Consider the following 19,288-nt stretch of genomic DNA (forward strand, 5'->3'; position numbering starts at 1 on the left):
TTTCAGGCTGAAAGTGGGGATAGGTTTTGAATGTTCCTCAATAGAAAAAAAATGCCACAAGTAGAGAAAACATATCAGGGAGGAAGCCTTCTGCTTGCTGTGCTCATTTTCAACTTGCAGGAGGAGGTTTATTTTTATTTTTAATTTTTCTACAATAAAGTCAGAGAGCATTCAAACTTGTGATTCTGCCCACCTGCAAAATATGATATAGTCTATTCTACCACCTTAGGACTTTGCCATCTCCAGTGGCGTAACTATAACAGCGCAAGTTGTCTGGAGGCCCACTGCCTGGGGGGGGGGCAGAGGCAAGTAACAGGGCTGACTCCCCCAGCCGTGCAGCCACCTGGGCTTCCTTCAGTTGTATTCATCCTCTGAAATTGATGTGAGTGCTAAGACCTGGAGCTACCAGAACAGCATGTCTTTCTCTAGTACCATTCAATGACTTGCATCGTCCACAATTTACAAAACCTTTTAAAAGATCATTTAGGATGCTTTTTGTTACTACTATTCAGCCTCATTTAAGGTTTTTTTATTTCATGAGCTGAGCTTCAGTGAGTGTGTGTGTGTGGGGGGGCATTTTAAAATCTTGTCTCTGGGCCCACTCCAACCTTGCTACGCCCCTGGCCATCTCATTTGCATAGATCCAATTAATCTAAAAAGCAGAAAGGAGGGAGAAACCCACTGGTTTGGACATAGCTTAAGTAGGACACACTGTTCTTGTTGGACCCAGTTATCTGATAATTTTTTTTAATTCTAAAGCAGCTTGGTTGTTTTCCATGCTAACTGAGCAAAGAGGCACCTTTTAAACTTGGTGATTCTCTTTATTTAGCAGGGGGAGAGTAACTGGCCCTATCCACCCCCAGCACAGTACCTCCAATGACTGTTGCTGGTGTCTATCTTATGTTTATTTTTAGATTGTGAGACCTTTGGGGACAGCGAGCCATCTTATTTATTATTTTTCAACGTAAACTGCTTTGGAAACTTTTTTTGAAAAATGGTATATAAATATTTGTTGTTGTTTGTTGCTTCTTTGGAATTATATAGACATCATTGAAACATTTTTGTTACACAGTATAGCACCAAATGATGTCAAGTTTACCTTGTCACGCAGTTTCCTTTCCTTACGCTCTTGTACAGTAGTCAGGTAGTTCACTGCTGCATACTCTAACACCGATAGGAAGACAAATACAAAACTGACCCAGAGGTAAATGTCCACAGCTTTGATGTAGGAAACCCGAGGCATGGAGGCATTGACACCTGTGATGATGGTTGACATGGTCAGCACCGTCGTGATCCCTGAGGATATACAATGATCCATTTGGAGATATTCACTTTGGAAACAAGTTGGTATGTTTACCCTGTTCAGGGGTCCCAAGTTTTTATTTATTTATCAAAAATATTTCTAGAACACTTTTCTAAAACAGTTTTATACACAGTGGTGTATATCAGGATAAACCCCAAAGACAAGAAATCCAAAATATAAGAGAAAGAAAACAAACCAAACAGCAAAAGCATTTGAGGACCCATTTGAAACTCATGAGTGTGGGGCCTTTAAGACTCGTTTGGTAGAGAATTCCATATTTATTTATCCATCGAGCCATCCTGCTTTTCACCCAGAGTTCCCAAATTGGGTTACAATATTAATTTTTTTTAAAAAGGAGGGTAGCTGGCTAGCTATAGATTGATCCAATTATGGGCGGGGGGGGGGAGTCAGGCCGACGTGTGCACACATGTGGGGTACTTCCAGTCACTTCTGGACTGAGGAGGGAACGGGATGGCAGGGAGGTGCGCTGCCATCCCGTTGGACCGGTTTTTAAGAGAGCGCCGGTGGGGGAAATGCAGGGGGGTAAGTACATCCTCCCCCGCCCTTAAAGATGTCCTCCACACGAACCAGCCGAACTGCCAGCTGTTCTAACCTGTTTGGAGGCCCATAAAAGAGCCTCTAAACAGGTTCATGCACATCCCTACCCCCAATGGGGCCTGGCAAGCTTACTGACTGTTGCCTGGGCAGCAACAGGCAGCAATCCTCATTTAGCAGTGGTGCCATTTTAGATTTCCCAGATGACCCAGCACCATGATGTGAGCAGGTGTGGAAGATCTAAAATGGTGCAACTGAAGAAGGAGCATTTGTGATGCCCACTATCGCCTGGTAAAATTTTCAGGGCCCAACTGGGTGGGTGGGTATTGAGCAGTTGTGGGCAATAGCTGACATTCCTTTTTCAGTGGCAGCATCATAGCCGTGCCAGAGCTGCAACCACTCTTGTGGGTAGGCTCTCTCCAGAGAGCCCTAAGTCTTCACAGGGGCTTTTGGAGGAAGCCCATTAGCAGATGGAGAGGGTGGGAGAAGACAGAGACAGAAAAATACTTCTAGCTAAAAGAGTCACACGCTTCCACCACACAACAAGTGGACACTGGGGCTCCAGAGATCGACTGGGTGAGTCCTCAGATGGACATAGCCCTTTAGTCTGGTGCCCAGCCTGGCCAGCCCCTGGAGCAAGCCTGAAGCAATGTTATCGATTTGTTTTGGGCTCCACCTGATACCTTCTCACACAATGTAAAACAAACTTGGTAAAATATTATAGCATAAAGTCCTGCTAGAGTAGGTTCAGTCATGCAAATGTGGCATACGATCAAGTTATGGAGGGGAAAACAGGGGAGCCAGAGCAGATATTGCAGCTATGCCTACTGATGGAACTGCTGAAAGTTTAAAAATAGTCTCCACACAGCCAGCTAAAAATCCATTATCCTATGGCCAAGTAGGGGAGTGAAAGCCAGCCAAAGGCATCACAGTTATGCCGGCCTTTCAGACAGACCTTGACTGTACTATAAAATCAAAATACATAGAACAGTTCAGATACAACCAAGTTTATGTTCTTTTACCTAAAGGTACTCTTGCAGGCACAGCTCTGCGGTCTATCCAAAAGGATACCCAAGAAAGCATGACCATCAGAGTGGCAGGGAAATAGGTCTGGAGCAAGAAGAAGAAGATATGGCGGCGTAAAGTGAAGTTAATGTAGAGTCGGTTGTACCAGCCTACAGGAAACAGATGAAGAAGATGACATGAAATAACTCCTCAGAAAAACTTCCTGTGAGAAAATCATGTAACCACCATGGAGCAGACTGGTACTTATACAAAACAGGTTAATGACAAAATATTAAGATTTTTTTTTTAAAAAAAGTTTATTATTTTTTTAAGGCTGTGATAAAATGAACACAGATAGAGCTGTTTATGACAGATACTCAGGTATGCTTGCCTGTACTAACTGTTATAAAAAAGGGAGTACGTCAATGATGATTTTCCTCAAGAGAGATAATGTAGGGTTCTGTTTAAAAACATAAGAAGGTGCTTGATATCAAGTCAGACCATTGGTCCATCTAGCTCAGTATGGGCTACACTGACTGGCAGCAGCTCTCCAAGATTTCAGGCAGGAGTCTCTCCCAGCCCTACTTGGGAGTTGCCAGAGATTGAACCTGGGACCTTCTGCAGATGCTCTGCCTACTCAGCTACAGCCCCATCTTCAAAGCTTTTTGCATTGCAACTATCTATACTCTTTATGGTTGACAACAGACACTCTGGGAGGGAAGAAATGGGACATGCCCTTCTTTTTAAAAGAGGAGACTGCAATCCTGTTCCTTCATCGTTTTAACGTCTATTTCAGTGTGAATGCTAAAAAGGTGTCAAGAACTGAAAACACATTTGTTAGAATGAAACCATTCTTCATATGGACATGGCATCAACCACCAGAAGGTTTAAGCATTTCACCTTTGATGAACTAGGAAAGACCTTGCTTGCCAGACAGCCCCTCTCTCCATGGAGCTCTTGTATTTGCACATAATCTCATTCACACTTTGGGCACCCAAAACTCTGACATACCTGGATCTACTCCTTATAGATCTCTCTGTAGGTTTAAAAACATGTGAATAGCATTTCCACCTGTACTAACCTCTGATCATCTAAATATTGCAGATGATACCACCCGTTCATTTTGACAAATGAAGTTACAATGTTGCTGTGAAACACACAGTCAGTATGGGACATTTCACCGACTGAATTTTTCCATATTAAGTGCATTACAACTACCATGTTATTTGTGTGATGATGGCATTTCATGTGATGCCTAATACTCTGAAGCTTTCATTTTATGGTGATTCACTACTACACTAGGCCTGTGCAATTTTGGATTTAAAAATTCAGAATTTATCCAAAATTGCCTCAAATCGGTAAAATCTGGAAAAAAAACCCCATCAGATTGGTAAATTCTGAAATATCAAAATTAATTTCGGAAATACCTCAGAATTTGCAAAATGACACCATTTCCCCCCATAGAGGTGAAAGGTGAAATTTTTAAAAATAACCAAAAATCATCAGTTAGTCCTAGAGCCTTGAAGCATGCCACACATATGGGGAAGGAGGTCAAGCCTGTAGTGAATAAGAAGATAATTGGTCAATTCCCTGATTTTTGGTGAATTTTTAAACTTTTTGTAAAAATGGCTAAGAATAGTGAAGTCTGGCTTGTTTCAAGCCAGGACTTTACAAAAAATTATGGCTCTGAATCTCCTCCTTGGACCATCATTCCACCCCCATGTCAAGGAATCTGCCCTTTGCCTTCATGAAAAAGGATAACAGCATGCCCCCCATCTATATTTCTGGAACAGAGGGGCACACATTTATGAAGCCTGACAGATAAAGTCCACATTGTCAGGACTCTGTGGTGTTGTTGTTTGTTGTTGTTGTTGTTGTTGTTGTTTTGTTATTATTATTATTATTTTATATATTTTTTTATTTGCAAAGCTATGGGCCACTCCTCTGCTTGGGGGGGGGGATTAATAGGGGGGAAATGCTAAAGCTGGCTTGTTTCAAGCCAGAATTTTGCAAAATGTTCTGGATCTGAAGCCCTGCCTAGAACCATCATTCCATCCCCATGTAGAGGGAAAAGGACATTCTTTTGATTTTATAATATTTTTTGTCTTCCCCATTGCAGAAGCACACAATCAGTAACAGTAAAAGTACTTTCAATGTTTCTGGCTTTTGGTTAGAAATAATTTTCACTTTCCATGCTAGCCATTAAAAGATTAAAAGGTGTGAAGTCCTTTTAAAACGCCTGCCTGCTCCTGCAGTGGGGAATGAAAAATTCCCCACTGATTCCTCATAAAATCAAATGAATGTCCTTTCCCCTCCACATGGGGGTAGAGTGATGGTCCAAGGATGGGCTTCAGATCCTGAACATTTTCTAACATGTCTTGAAACAAGCCTGATTTCACTATACCCTCACCCCCAATTCACCAAAAATCAGAGGAGTGACCCATAGCTTTGGAAAGAAAGAAAGAAAGAAAGAAAGAAAGAAAGAAAGAAAGAAAGAAAGAAAGAAAGAAACAGTGTCCTGCTTATGTAGACTTCATGTGTGCAAGATTTCATAACTTTATGCCCATCCATTCTGGAAATATAAAAGGGGGCCAAAAGGGGCATGCTGTTACCCCTTTTCATGAAGGCAAAGGGCAGATTCCTTCACATGCTGGTGGAATGATGCTCCAAGGAGGATCTAAAGTTTCCAGAATTTTTATAAAGTTCCAACTTGAAACAAGCCAAATTTCACCATTTTTTAAACAAGGAGTTTAAAAATTCACCTAAAAATCAGGGAATCGACCAATTCTCTTCAAATTTACTACAGGGCCTCTAACCAGCTTCCCCATATGTGTGGCAGGTTTCAAGCCTCTAGGGCCAACTGGTAAGATTTTGTTATTTCCCCCCCAATTTCCCCATTGACCACTATGGGAAAAATCCAAATTTAAGTCAGAATTCAGATTCTGATTCCTAATATGATCCAATATCCAACATTTCCAGAGCCCATAGAATCCAAATCTGAAATTGTGAAAGTTGGATTGGGTCTAATCCAAATCTGAATTTTCTGAATGCACACAGGCCTATGCTACACAGTCTTTTAATCACTTAAAAGAAGCAGCTGTAAATGGAAAGAAGTCCCCACACCAGACCTGCTCAACTTAGGCCCCCCAGCTGCTTTTAGACTACAACTCCCATAATCCCCAGCCACAGGGCCAATAGCCAGGGATTATGGGAGTTACAGGCCAACATCTGCAGGAGGGCCAAAGTTGAGCAGTGCTGCCCCACACGATGAAGTTATTAACAAGTTGTCTGAATCTAACCAATCCAATACTGGGTTACAGTACTGTGAAGAGTTGGAGACAAATAATTAAACTCAAGTTTAGATTCAAGACCATAATTTTGCTTCAGCTGCTGAGTCCTTTCAGGAAGGAAAATAATGCTCATTGTGTCACAATGTCCTCTTTGCTCTATCCAAAGCCACTTTACCCAAGAGGAGATCAAACCAACCACATTTAGAATCACATTACCAAAATTCACCCACCTGTGCTGCTGTAGAAGGCAAGTTTGGTGGTGGTGTGAAACTCTTGTATAAGGAACTGAGATAATGATATCCTCTCATCTGTTTTGAGGGAGTCATTTCCATTCTTCCAGTACAGCATAAGATCATCCTCAGTATAAGCATCTAGAAAGGAAACAAGAATAACAGCCGGGAGGAAATAATAGATTAGGACCATGGCAGGGGAGGAAAAAGGTGAATACCTCTATCTGTATCAGCCTCCATTTTGTAGCATCTATTTACAATTTTTTTTAAATCAAGGCATGGAAGCACTTGACCATGCTTAAGGTAGGAGAAAGCTGCTTTTACAGAAGGAAATCCATTGTTCTGCTACTCACTGCTAGGGTAATGCCAGTCCCCATCGCCACACCAGTGCGATGAGGCAGGGTGCGAGACTGTGTCCCCGTCACATGAGGCACCATCTTGCCTCCCCCTCCACATGACGGGCCGGCCAGTGAGGGAAGGAGGCAGGCCGATTGGTTCCTGTCCGCCTCCATTTCAAGTAGTCATTCCACAGCTTGCACCCTCCCACCTGCCCTGCACTTAGTGAGGGATAGCCAGTATCTAGCGGGGACCAAGTAGGAATTTTTTGGGTCGCACCCAATTGGCACTAGGTGCAGCCTTTTTTCTCCTACTTCACACTGAGTCCCTTTGGATTTGGGGTCATAGGTAGGCACCGAAGGAACCGGTCACTTGGCCGGAGAGTGTGGGTGTTGGGTAGGTAGTTTGATTAACGGTGTTTGGCTGGAGGGCCATTTGGAGTGGGGGGGGGGCAAGGAACAGACCTTCAGGGCTTTTTGTGGCTCAGAGTGCTGGGAACGGCCCCCGCTCAGGGGGGTGGCTCAATGCACCAGCTCAGAGCTTGGCAGCTTGAGTTTGGAGTGGGTCAGGTTGTCGGGGTAAAGCCTTGCAATGAGAGGAAGTCAGGACCTGGTGCCTGACCGAATCAGTACCCGGCCCTTTGCCCTGGTGTAGGACGGCCCTCCCTAGGAGGTAGTCCCACACAGGAAGAGTACCCGCACTCTGGTTAGTTAGGTACCTCATTGCAGATCTTATTCTGCTGTACATTATTTATTTATTTATTAGAAACATTTAATATACCACCCACTCCGAAGACTCTGGGCGGTGTACAAGAACATGCAAAGCAAGACAACATTAAAATTACATTCTAAATTAAAAACTATAGTAACTAACAAAAAAGAAAAAAACCAAATAGGTAAACTACAGGGCAAAAGCCTGGTGAAAAAGAAAAGTCTTCAATAGAGATTTAAAAATCAGTGAGGAAGGGGCTAAACGAGTCTGAAGGGGAAGGGCGTTCCAGAGAAGTGGGGCAGCAACTGACAAGGCCCTTTCACGGGCCCTAGCACCCCAAACCTCTCGGAAATCAGGGACCGACAAAAGGGCCATCTGAGATGATCTGACCGGATGGGATGTAACTGGATGGGAGAGGTGGGTCTGTAGGTAGACAGGCGCCAAACCCCGCAATGCTTTGAAGGTCAAAACCAGGACCTTAAATTGAACTCAGAAGCGAATAGGCAACCAGTACATTAATAAAGTGGCCCTATTTTACTCCAACTAAGAGTGTCCTGTCTTCATTGAGGCTGGGGGTGCAATTCCACCAATCCAGGGCCTCTCCATTCACAACAAAGCAGAATGTCTGCCTGCTACACAGCTATGAAAAGCAAAGGAGCACCTTCCAGCATGCAACCCTGTCTAGAAGCCAAACTTAAGAAACCAGTTTGGCTTTCGGTATAGATCCTGTTTACTTACAGCTTTCAATTTCCAGTGAACACGTTTGTGTGTCAAGGGGAAAGCGGCTGAAATCCATATTACACATAGCTGTGACGGTAACCCTAGAAACAGAGTATGAACATTTAAAACTTCTTCTCATGCAAGATTGAAAACAAAGGTGAAAGACAAAAAGAAAGGAATAATGCAGGTTAGATGTGCACCAAGTACAATCTCTAAAGTTTCTGAATAGGTTTTCGTGTAAGGATATAAGAACAGCCCTGCCGGATCAGGCACAAGACCCATCTAGTCCAGCATCCTGTTTCACACAGTGGCCCACCAGATGCCTCTGGGGAGCCCACAAGCAAGAGGTATGTGCATGCCCTCTATCCTGCTGTTGCTTCCCTGCAACTGGCATTGAGAGGCATTGTGCCTCTGAGGCTGGAGGTAGCCCACAGCCACCAGTCCAGTAGCCATTGATAGACTTGTCCACCATGAATATGTCTAAGCCCCTTTTAAAGCCATCCAAGCTGTTGGCCAACACCACATCCCATGGCAAAGAATGAAAAAGGTGTGAAAAAGTACTTCCTCTTGTCAGTACTAAATTTCCCAACCTTCAGTTTCATGGAGTGACCACTGATTCTAGGGTTGTGAGAGAGGGAGAAAAATTTCTCTCTGTCTACCCTCTCCACTCCATGCATACTTTTATACACCTCGATCATGTCTCCCCTTAGTCGCCTCTTTTCCAAGGTAAAGAGCCCCAGATGCTGTAGCCTAGCCTCATAAGGAAGGTACTACAGGCCCCTGATCATTTTGGTTGCCCTCTTCTGCACCTTTTCCAGTTCTACAATATCCTTCTTAAGATACGGTGACCAAAGCTGTATGCAGTACTCCAGATATGGTCACACCATAGATCTGTATAAGGGCATTAGAATATTAGCATTTTTATTTTCAATCCCCTTCCTAATGATTCCTAGCATGAAATTAGCCTTTTTCACAGCTGCTGCACACTGAAATTACACTTTCAATGAGCTGTCCACCACAACCCCAAGCCCTCTCTCCTGGTCAGTCACCACCAGCTCAGATCCCATCAGCGTATATGTGAAGTTGGTGTTTTTTGCCCCAATGTGCATCACTTTATACTTGCTTACACTGAACTGCATTTGCCATTTTGTCACCCACTTCCCCAGTTTGGAGAGATCTTTTTGGAGTTCCTCACAATCCGTTGTGGATTTCACTACGCTGAATATTTTAGTGTCATCTGCAAATGTGGCCACTTCGCTGGTCACCCCAACTTCTAGATCGTTTATGAACAAGTTAAAGAGCACTGGTCCCAGTACCGATCCCTGGGGGACCCCACTTCCTACTAGGGATGTGCATGAACTGGCCCACAGGCCATGTTAGAGGCCTGCGAACCAGTTCACAAGTGACCCGGTCCGGCAGTCCAATGCCAGGGGGTGGCTCTTTAAGGGCAGGGGGGTTGTACTTACCCTTCTGTCCACTTTCCCCCCTCCAGCACTCCATTTTTTAGTGTAAATTTGGGGGCGGCAGCATCCTGCCACCTTGTTGATGGTAAAAGCAGAAGTAACTTCCGAGCATGCACCTGCTGCTGATGCGCGCATGTGCCGAGCAGCATGCGCACACAATGTGTGACATGTGCAGCATGCACGCGCATCAGTGGCGGGCACATGTGCAAAAGTTACTTCCGCTTTTACCATCAACAAGGGGGCAGAGGCGGCAAGGAGGAATGCTGCCACCCTGAAATCTACACTAAAAAATGGAGTACTGGAGGGGGAAAAGAAGCAGGAGGGGTAAGTACAACCCCCCCACCCTTAAAGAGCCACCTCCCCCCCGGCGTCGGACCGTGCCTCCGCGGTCTGTGCACATCCCTACTTCCTACAGCCCTCCATTGTTAAAACTGTCCATTTATTCCTACTCTCTGTTTCCTGTCCTTCAACCAGTTACTGATCCACACATGAACCTGTCCCCTTATTCCATGACTGCTAAGTTTACTCAGGAGCATTTGGTGGGGAACTTTATCAAAAGCATTTTGGAAGTCCAAGTATACTATCTCAACCAGATCACCTTTATCCACATGCCTGTTGACACTCTCAAAGAACTCAAAAAGGTTAGTGAGGCAAGACTTTCCCTAACAGAAGCCATGCTGGTTCTCCTTCAACAAGGGCTTTTCTTCTGCATGCTTAACAATTTTGTCCTTAAGTATGTTTTCCATCAATTTACCTGGCACCGGTTAAGCTGACCGGCCTGTAATTTCCCAGATCCCCCCTGGATCCCATTTTAAAAATTGGAGTCACATTGGCTACTTTCCAGTCCTCTGGTACAGAGCCTGATTGTAGGGACAAGTTATATATTTTTGCTAGGAGATCGGCAATTTCACATTTGAGTTCCTTCAGAACTCTTGAGTGGATGCCATCTGGCCCTGGTGATTTGTTAATTTATAGTTTTTCAACATCTTCCCTTGTCACCTCAAATTGGCCCAGTACTTCAGCCACCAAGCCTGAGTATCCTCTGCTGTGAAGACAGATGCAAAGAACTCATTCAGCTTCTCTGCAATTTCCTTATCCTCCTTAATAATCCCTTTCACACCCTCATCATCTAAGGGTCCAACCACCTCCCTGGCAGGTTTTCTACTTCTGATATATTTAAATAGGTTTTTGTTATTCCCCTTGACACTTCTACCTCGAACTCTCTTTTTGCATCCCTTATTGTCTACTTGCATTTCTTTTGCCAGAGTTTATGTTCCTTCCTGTTCTCTTCATTTGGGCAGGACTTCTATTTTCTGAAGGAAGTCATCTTCCCTTTTATAGTTTCCCTGACTCTACTTGTTATCCACGCTGGCATCCTCCTGAATTGGTGGTACCTTTCCTCCTTCTTGGTATACATTCCAACTGTGCCTAGTACTGTGATTTTAAATAGGTTCCATGCTTTCTGGAGTGATTTGACCCTCCTGACTTTCCCTTTCAACTTCCTTCTTACCAATCCCCTCATTTTTGGGAAGTTACTTTGAGAAGAAACCTTGAGAAGCAAGGCTGCAATCCTCTGCACATTTACCTGTGAGAAATTTTCTTTGACTCAGTGGGACTTACTTCTGAGGAAACATGTAGCATCAGGCTGTATGGCTGCAATTCTAAGCACACTCATTAGGGAAAAGTCCCATTGTGTACTCAGTCAATCTTACTTCTGAGTAAATAAATGCTTAGGATTGTACGGCAAGTAAGTGAACATGATTTGTGATGAGAGGGTAATGGATGACTGAGAAGAGAAAAGGACTGTCCCCTACAAACCAGATTTGGCCTATCTGAAATACCAGTAAGACACCACCCAGAGTACCATGAGGAGCTCTTTATCTTTTGATCACCCATTTCTTTTGTCAAAGTAGGGCAATAAACTTATTTATTAGGCTCAACTAAAATATCACAAAGTATGTAGCCAGCCAGTGCATTCTAGAGAATTCAAAAGTGTGCTATTTTGTGACATTTCAGGTGGACCTAATACAGTTGTTACCCTTCTTTGACTTTGCAATTCTTTTTTTAAAAAAAACACTTCACTATTACTATCTCATGTAGCTTTTATTTTGGAGCAATTTAACCAGCAGTGAAATGGACAACAGATATATATTGGCTTATGTGGAGCTCATATGTGGAGCTTTTGGACTATGGCTGGTATCCATGGCAGGTTACTTTTGGATTGTCCAGTGTGATTTTTTTTTAAAAAATCCTTTTCTTCTAATAGCAGTCTCCCATGTCACATCACAAACCATTTTGGAAACTCTCTCCTCTTTCAAACAGTTTTCTATAGGAGGCTTCTATAGGTTTTCTATAGGAGGCTTCTGTTGAACAATCACAAACCCATAGTTCAATGGAGCATGCGGAACTAGCTGCATGGGTCTTTGGCATCTCGGCCTTTTGTTTCCTGTTGGAGAGGAAGTATGTTCACTAAATAATATGGGCACAAGCCAGCCAAAGTTAGACCCATTGGTTTCAATGGGAGATTTCACCAGATATTTAAATATCTCCTTTAGAAATCAATTGAACCTGAAACTGCTTAACTAGATCACTTAACTTTGCTGGATTGTGACCATGTATTCTTCAGTGTTGAAAACCATTAGTAGCAGTCAGTGAGAAAATGCTGTGAAGGGAAGGACATTATGCACATTTGGAGCCCAAGCCTCACAGAAACAAGTGGCATTTGAGCCAATAGACTATTTGAGAGACCTGGGCTTAGACAATTCCATGGAGATCTACAATGGCTACTAGTCTCAGGGGCGTAACTACCATTAGGCAAGGGGAGGCAGTCGCCTTGGGGCCCCACTGCCTCGAGAGGGCCCCCCAGAGGCACATCACATGACTCCCCACCCGCCCATGTTGCACCCCCTATGAATTATGTTGAGTCTCTTGGAGATTGGCAGGAGCAGAGAGTAAAAAAACTAGATTCAATGTGAACTGGATATTCACCGTATTCATAATAGGGATGTGAGTGTGAGTGCACTATATATTGTGAAGTGTGTTTGTGTGTGTATGTCAGCGAGGGGCCCATTTTAAAATCTTGTCTCTGGGCCCCCTCCAACCTTGCTACGCCCCTGACTAGTCTTGATGGCTATAGGCTACCTCCAGGCTCAGAGGCAGAATGTCACTGAATACCAGTTGCAGGAGAGCAACAGCAGGAGAAAGGGCATGCCTTCATTTCCTGCTTGTGGGTTTCACATCTAGTGGGTCACTGTGGGAAACAGGATGCTGGACTAGATAGGGCTTGAACGTGATTCAGCAAGGCTGTTCTTATTATCTTAAGTTACATCCATCACATCATGCTTAAAACTGATGTGCTTGGTTTTTTGTTTACTAAATAGCAGCTGGATAGGGCCCCTGTGGATCAGGTCCATAGTGTTGGGGGAGGAGGTTTTAAGTCCTTTTCCTCACTATGGTCCCAAGCCAGATTGACCCTCTTGCTATTTGCTTTGCAAGGGAAGCTCTCATTGGCTATGGGGAGAATCCGGACTGGGATCATGGTGGGGGCAAAGCTGCTTCCCCCACCCAGTGGTTCCTATCCAACTGGTATTTAGTTAGCAAAACAACAACAACCAGGCACATCAGCATTAATCCCATGCATAATGCAACATGTAGTTTGACCCTAAACTCAGAAAGTTAATAACTCAGTTATTAACTGAAGTAAATAGGAATTGTATACTGTACATCTCAGATATGTAGCTCATTTACTAAAATAGCTTATATGCAGCTACAGGTGGCCCTCGTTATTTGTGGGAGTTCCATTGCCACCAATTTCCACACAAATAAAGAAACCTTAACCCTATGGGGACTGGAGGGTTAGGTTCCTAATCACACTGAAGTATGCTGAAAACCACATCAAAAGGCGGGGGGGGGGGCAGAAATAAGCAGAGTATCTTGCTCTCCACTCTTCAGCTCTCCAGCAATGCCCCCAAAACTTCCAAATTCTCTGTTGTTGTTTTTCCTTTTTGATGGTGGTTGTATTTCCTGCCCACTCATCGCCACTCACCCCCAACCCACGCCCACCCCCAGGGGAAAAAAAAAGCACAAAATGGCTCAGCACTACAAAATGGCAACAAGAAGTGTCAGCAGAAATCATTTCTGGCCACTCAAGAACTGAGGATAGGCGGAAATAACCTTATTTTTGCCCTGCGAAACTAAACCGGGGGTGCCAGGGCCACAGGTAGCGAGGGCCACCTGTACTAATATAGACAGACATGCTCTGTCTGCCTTGAGAACATGACAGTAAAAATGACATCACATTTATTTTAACTTTCTTTAGTGTCAGGTCAACAGCACTGATAATTTACCATGGAAAATGCCTTGAGATACAAGTCATTGATGGGAGATGTGAAAACTGTATTTCAGATTATTATTATTATTATTATTTAATTTTATTTAATTAGATTAATTAGATTAGATAGTGTTATGGAGGAACAGGAAACCCAAGGCACTTGTGCTTCTTCACTCCATAACACTTGAAGAAACAGAAGGCACAGGAATAAGAAGAGGAAACCTCAAAAGGTATTATTGAAATACTTTATTAAGGCCCAGTTTATTAAGGCCTAATGCATTTTGAATTGGATGACTCTTCTTCACAAGCAATGTTTAAATTAGTTTCATCAAGAGGCAGCATGCAGAATTGCTTTATTTATTTTATTATTGATTTTACACCGCCCCAAACTTTCGTCTCTGGGCAGTTACTTTCGTCTCTGGGCGGTTTAGCTGTCTCTTGACATCTAGGGAGCCCCAGTTGTCCTGGAAGAAGAGTCATTTGACTCAAAATGTGGTTTCCTCTCTTCTTCACTTTACATCTCTGTTGTATCTGAAACTGCTCTTACAGCTTGATCTTATGAATACTTACTTGGAATGTAAGTCCCACTGAGTTCAGTGGGACTTTCTCCCTAGTACACAAACAAAAGACTAGGCCACTCATCTTAATATAGCCAGACCAATAATTCAGTCCACTGAATCACTTGGCATATTCATATATACTAATAATTTATTATTCTGATCTGTCTTCAATATTCTCGTGATACTTACAGATTTATGCTTAGTCTAATCAGAGTTTGTTCACAATAAAATTCAAAAGTCAGTAATGAGATTTCAGCTTACTAATACTAGCTAAAGCAAAAGATAAACAAATGTGAATTTCACTTTACCTCAGGCTGTAAAGTACCTTCCCATCTGGCTGGACCCGAAGCATGACATTGTCAGTAGTGGTGTCATGAATAAAAGATCGCTTGGAATGCACAAAGAACATGTCAGGTACCCAGATCTTTTTCACTAGCCTGCCATCAAAGGTCATACTTTGATTATTGGTACTTGGAAATGATAGTCTTTCATCTTTCCAGTAGTGTCTGAGGTAAAGTGTCATGGTGAAGTCCTAATATAAATCAGAAATTGAAAATGGGAACATCTTATTGGTGATATTTTCTTCTTCAGAAATAGTTCTAAATCATAAGGAACAAACAAGTAACGCGCACGCACACACACACACAGAGGCTGACATCCAGTGTAGTGTTAGGAGTAGGAGTTGTGCCTTCACAACAAGGGTTGCTCCATGTTCAGCCCAAGGCTGGTAGCACAGCCAACTATTTGTGGAGATGGAGTGGGGAGCAATTTCTGCCACACTCCTCTCCTCCAAAAGTACTTTCGGACTTCCAGAAATATGTCTTTGAGGGCTGTGCAACCCTCAGGGGCATATTCATGAAAACCAGAGAGCAGCAAACATTGCTCTCCCCTTGCTCAGCGCATGCGTTCTGCTGCTTGACAAGCCTTTGGCTGAGCTTGGAGAAGCTGCTCCTGTTCCACCTTCCTAACGTTGCACTGGATGTTATCCATTCACTTCAGTAAAACCAAAATTAATGTCAATATGCTACAAAACAAGAACAGAGTTTTACTCTACTTCATTCACTTCTTAAACTACTGTGTAGATATTGAACCATTTGATCAAAAGTTTTAAAAATCATTAAAGTCGTGAAAATAAAAACATTCAAATATTTAAAGCTGAAGATAAAGTCTGCTATAATTATGCAAATCACAGCAGCTACTTGTGTAGTTCTCACATGGAAGCATAGGTTAGGGGTGTGCCAAACTAGTTGGGATCAAACCAGTCTGCCATGAACCAGGCCGGTTCGAGCAGTTTGGCTGCAAACCGCTCTGAACCGATTAGTGCTAGTTCAGTAGTTTGCCCAGACAAGCTGGTCAGTTTGACTGAACCGGTCTGCAGAGTGGCAGTTGGGTTCAAATTTGGATTGAACCTCTGCACACGGTCCTTGGACACTTCTAGCACAGGTGTTCACAAATGCACCTCAATGGGAGTACTACCTGGTCATACACTGTGCAGGACCCCAACTGGGATGGGATGCATAGCATTCCACCCCTAAATGACTGTCATAAAGAAATGAACTGTTCCTGTTTTTTAATACAGTATTTTAAATTTGATGCTCATATACTGTTTTTGACACTTTGGGGGGAGATAATAATAATTACTATGAAACAACAGTGGTTTCTCCACATTAGAAGTACACCTGAATTTCCTCTACAAGTCATTAATTTGACAAATTACCCCATCCCCATTACAGTTAAAAATACAACCTCTGTTCCCACAAGATGCAGTACTAGGAAATGGTATTACACTGTAATCCTAAACACACTTAGTACAAAATAAGTCCCACTGAATGAAGTGGGACTTACTTCTGACCAAACATGCATAGAACAGTCCTGCCTTTCTGAAACTGTAAGCTTCAAGTTTAATGGTAAGGTAGGATATCCTAAAAGCAAGCAATTTCCACCATCAGCTATAGTTAACATTCACTGTAGAAAATTAATTTTTGTTCTCTGGACTCTTGGACTGGATTTGAAAATAATGCACACTCCATATCTTAGGTTGTTTAATGTTTAATTCACAGAGAGGTTTGTAACCAAATGTCTTGTCAATGTGCAGAATCTTTTTTTAAAAATGTTAAAAACTGCTTTACATTTAGCAATTAACAACCATGAAAACTATCTTGTTAAACTAACAATAATGGAAATTGACTTTAAATGCAGTTTTTTCAATATCACCATGTATTTTGTGTTTGAATCTGGACATGTAGCAGGAACTGATCTATAATGCAGGGTTGCATATTAATAGGCTTTTGGAATACTTATCAATGTCCCCTGTCTCTGTGGCTAATCAGCAGCTGCTTGCGAATTTTCGCAAGAGTTGCCACGCATGGAATTAGCCACGGGTAGGTCTTGGAGAAATAAATATATAGATACTGGGGAAGAAAGGATGATCTAGGCTAGAATTTCTAAAATATATTACAGAAATAAATATACAGATCCTGGGGAAGAAAGGATGATCCAGGCTACAATTTCTATATTATATTACAATATGATTTTAAAAATCTATTTATGTGAATTTTAAAGCTATAAACATTGGGATTGATAAATTTGCTCAATAATTTGGAACTAAGTTGATTTGATAAAAATTTTCCTCCATGCATGTGTGGCAGCCACGTGTGTGCCAGAGTCACGCACGGGGGCAGCTGGGAGGTGCCCCGCCAGCGCATGAAGTTATCTGGGAGGAGTGCTGAGATTAGAGAAGTGGTGACGAGTGGGAGGAGAAGCAGGTATGAACCTGCTCTCCTCCTTGTTAAAAAGGTTGTGGAAGCCCTCATTTTTAAAAAGGGATTGTGCAAGTGATTCAGATGCCAAATTGTGTTTCGGCACATCCTTACACTAGGTAAATGATACACTTGCCAGTTTGGGCAAGGACTAAAGTCTAAGTGACATGTTACATTAAGTTTATTTTAAAGTAACATGACTGGCTGTCTCTCTTTTGAAATATGCATGGTAGCTCCAATCTCATATAGGACTATGGTTTGTGGGGAGGGGGAGCATAGCCTCTCTCATTGCACCCATTTTCTGGACCAAAAATCTACCCTGAAGCTGCAGTTTGCCATAAATAATAGTTTTGAGGGCAAATAGCTTAGGAGAAGATTTTCATTGCAAAAATGGTTTAATGACAGAGAGTTCAGCTCCCCACATGCCATGATTACAGCTTGGATTGGGTCCCCAGCAGCTGCATTTTGTTTAAAAGGAGAACTGTCCAGTCCTAAGCATGTTCTTTTAAAAAGCATTTAGTGTTACCATGTAGTTAAGCTTTGAGGCCAGTGTTCTGCCTGAGTGATTGTGGATAGAGAGAGGTTTATTTATTTATTTTTAGATTTATATACCGCCTGTCATAAAATTATCCCAAGGCAGTTTAAATTGAAAGTTGAAATGCAACTAGCAAATGAAACAGAAGATTGAATTATGCATCTGTCTCATGGCTTCAGGCATATGCTGCTTTTGGTGGGACGAATGCTGTTTTATGGACTGGCCATGAGCATCCAGAGTGGGGGCAAAGGGGTGCCCCCCCCAGATTGAACCAATCCAATTTAATCCAATGAGGCTCACACCTTGGTAAATGGCATCTGCTCCCCACCCTGGAAAATATCCTGCACACACCCATGAGACTGGCACAGCCCATCTGCCTGCCTGCCTGCTTTCCCCATGCTCAACTTATGTTCAATTATGTATCTTTAAATAAATATAAAAATACTATACATCTCTAGTATGTCCTCATCACAAGGGAGCTAACCCTGTACAAGGCTGCTTTCCTGAAACTTCCTACCACCCAGTGAACCCAAAATCATATGGCTTATACATTAACAAATACATAACATTGTTTTATAGTTAATTCTCTCACAAACACAAAGTAATCTTACACAGATTTTAACTAAGAGTTTGTGTAGAAACAACTCAATTTCCTCCTTCTTTCCCTTCCTTTTCCTTTATGACTCCATCACCACCACTTCTCATCACCCCCACACTCTCTACAGGATTCCCACTGGGACACACTTCTAAACAACAAAACATAAATGATACTGGATGGAATACATCATCATCTTTATTGTTACAGTCGTTCTGATGTGTTTGAATCCACAAAAGGTGAAAATTGTGTAAGTGCTTAGTTAATGTGTTTACCTTAAGGGAAGTTAGAGACATTGTAAAGATAAAGTGATGTCTTAAGTTAGGAAACAGAAGTCTGTGGCTCATGTTGATAAGGCATATCCTGTTTTCTCATTGTTGTGTGACAGATGTTTATTCGAGCTGTGTAAGCACTATGCTAAGGTATAAAGACCTATTGAAACTGTAATTCAGGGTCCTCAATTTTGGTGAGAGAACCATTGAGCACCGTACTATCTGCAGTAGTGCAAATATTAAAAGCCTTATAAAAGTTTCTCCTGTGTCTGGTTATTCTTAATATAAGGACCCAGACAAGAACCCAGAAAAGTGTATTTAGGCACATCAGTTCGACCAGCAAAGGACAGAATACAACAAACATCATCCTGAAATATGAAGGACCGGGCCTTCTCTATGGCTGCCCCAGGGCTTTGGAATGCACTCCCTGTGGAAACAAGAGCTTCTTCATTTTTGGCTGCCTTTAAAAAGACCCTTGATTTCTCAGGCTTTTAGTTAAAACATTTTAAAACTGTTTTAATTGTTTTTATTCTGTAAAACTTTTAAAATTGTTTTTATTCTGTTTCATGATTGTATTTTTAAACCATACACACCACTCCTAGCGATACACATCTCAGGCAGCCT

At 42.5% G+C, this 19,288-nt stretch overlaps 1 protein-coding gene and 1 long non-coding RNA gene across 2 annotated transcripts in view; one reads left to right on the top strand and one right to left on the bottom strand.

Annotated features, from left to right (window-relative positions):
* Positions 1 to 19,288, bottom strand: part of LOC128341880 (gamma-aminobutyric acid receptor subunit rho-1) — a 72,331-nt gene that overhangs the window by 4,100 nt on the left and 48,943 nt on the right. Inside the window, exons 5-9 of the mRNA XM_053288523.1 lie at positions 14,812 to 15,035; positions 8,169 to 8,251; positions 6,384 to 6,524; positions 2,881 to 3,033; positions 1,100 to 1,296 (exon numbers count right to left, since the gene is read on the bottom strand). Coding sequence (XP_053144498.1) covers positions 1,100 to 1,296; positions 2,881 to 3,033; positions 6,384 to 6,524; positions 8,169 to 8,251; positions 14,812 to 15,035 — 798 coding nt within the window. The remainder of the gene's footprint in view (positions 1 to 1,099; positions 1,297 to 2,880; positions 3,034 to 6,383; positions 6,525 to 8,168; positions 8,252 to 14,811; positions 15,036 to 19,288) is intronic.
* On the top strand, positions 250 to 18,899 carry LOC128341888 (uncharacterized). The gene is made up of 5 exons (XR_008314640.1): positions 250 to 382; positions 1,219 to 1,347; positions 2,887 to 3,140; positions 14,817 to 14,917; positions 18,523 to 18,899. It is a non-coding gene; the product is annotated as an uncharacterized LOC128341888 (long non-coding RNA).

This window comes from Hemicordylus capensis, chromosome 1 (genome assembly GCF_027244095.1).
Source record: "Hemicordylus capensis ecotype Gifberg chromosome 1, rHemCap1.1.pri, whole genome shotgun sequence".
NCBI lineage: Eukaryota > Metazoa > Chordata > Lepidosauria > Squamata > Cordylidae > Hemicordylus > Hemicordylus capensis.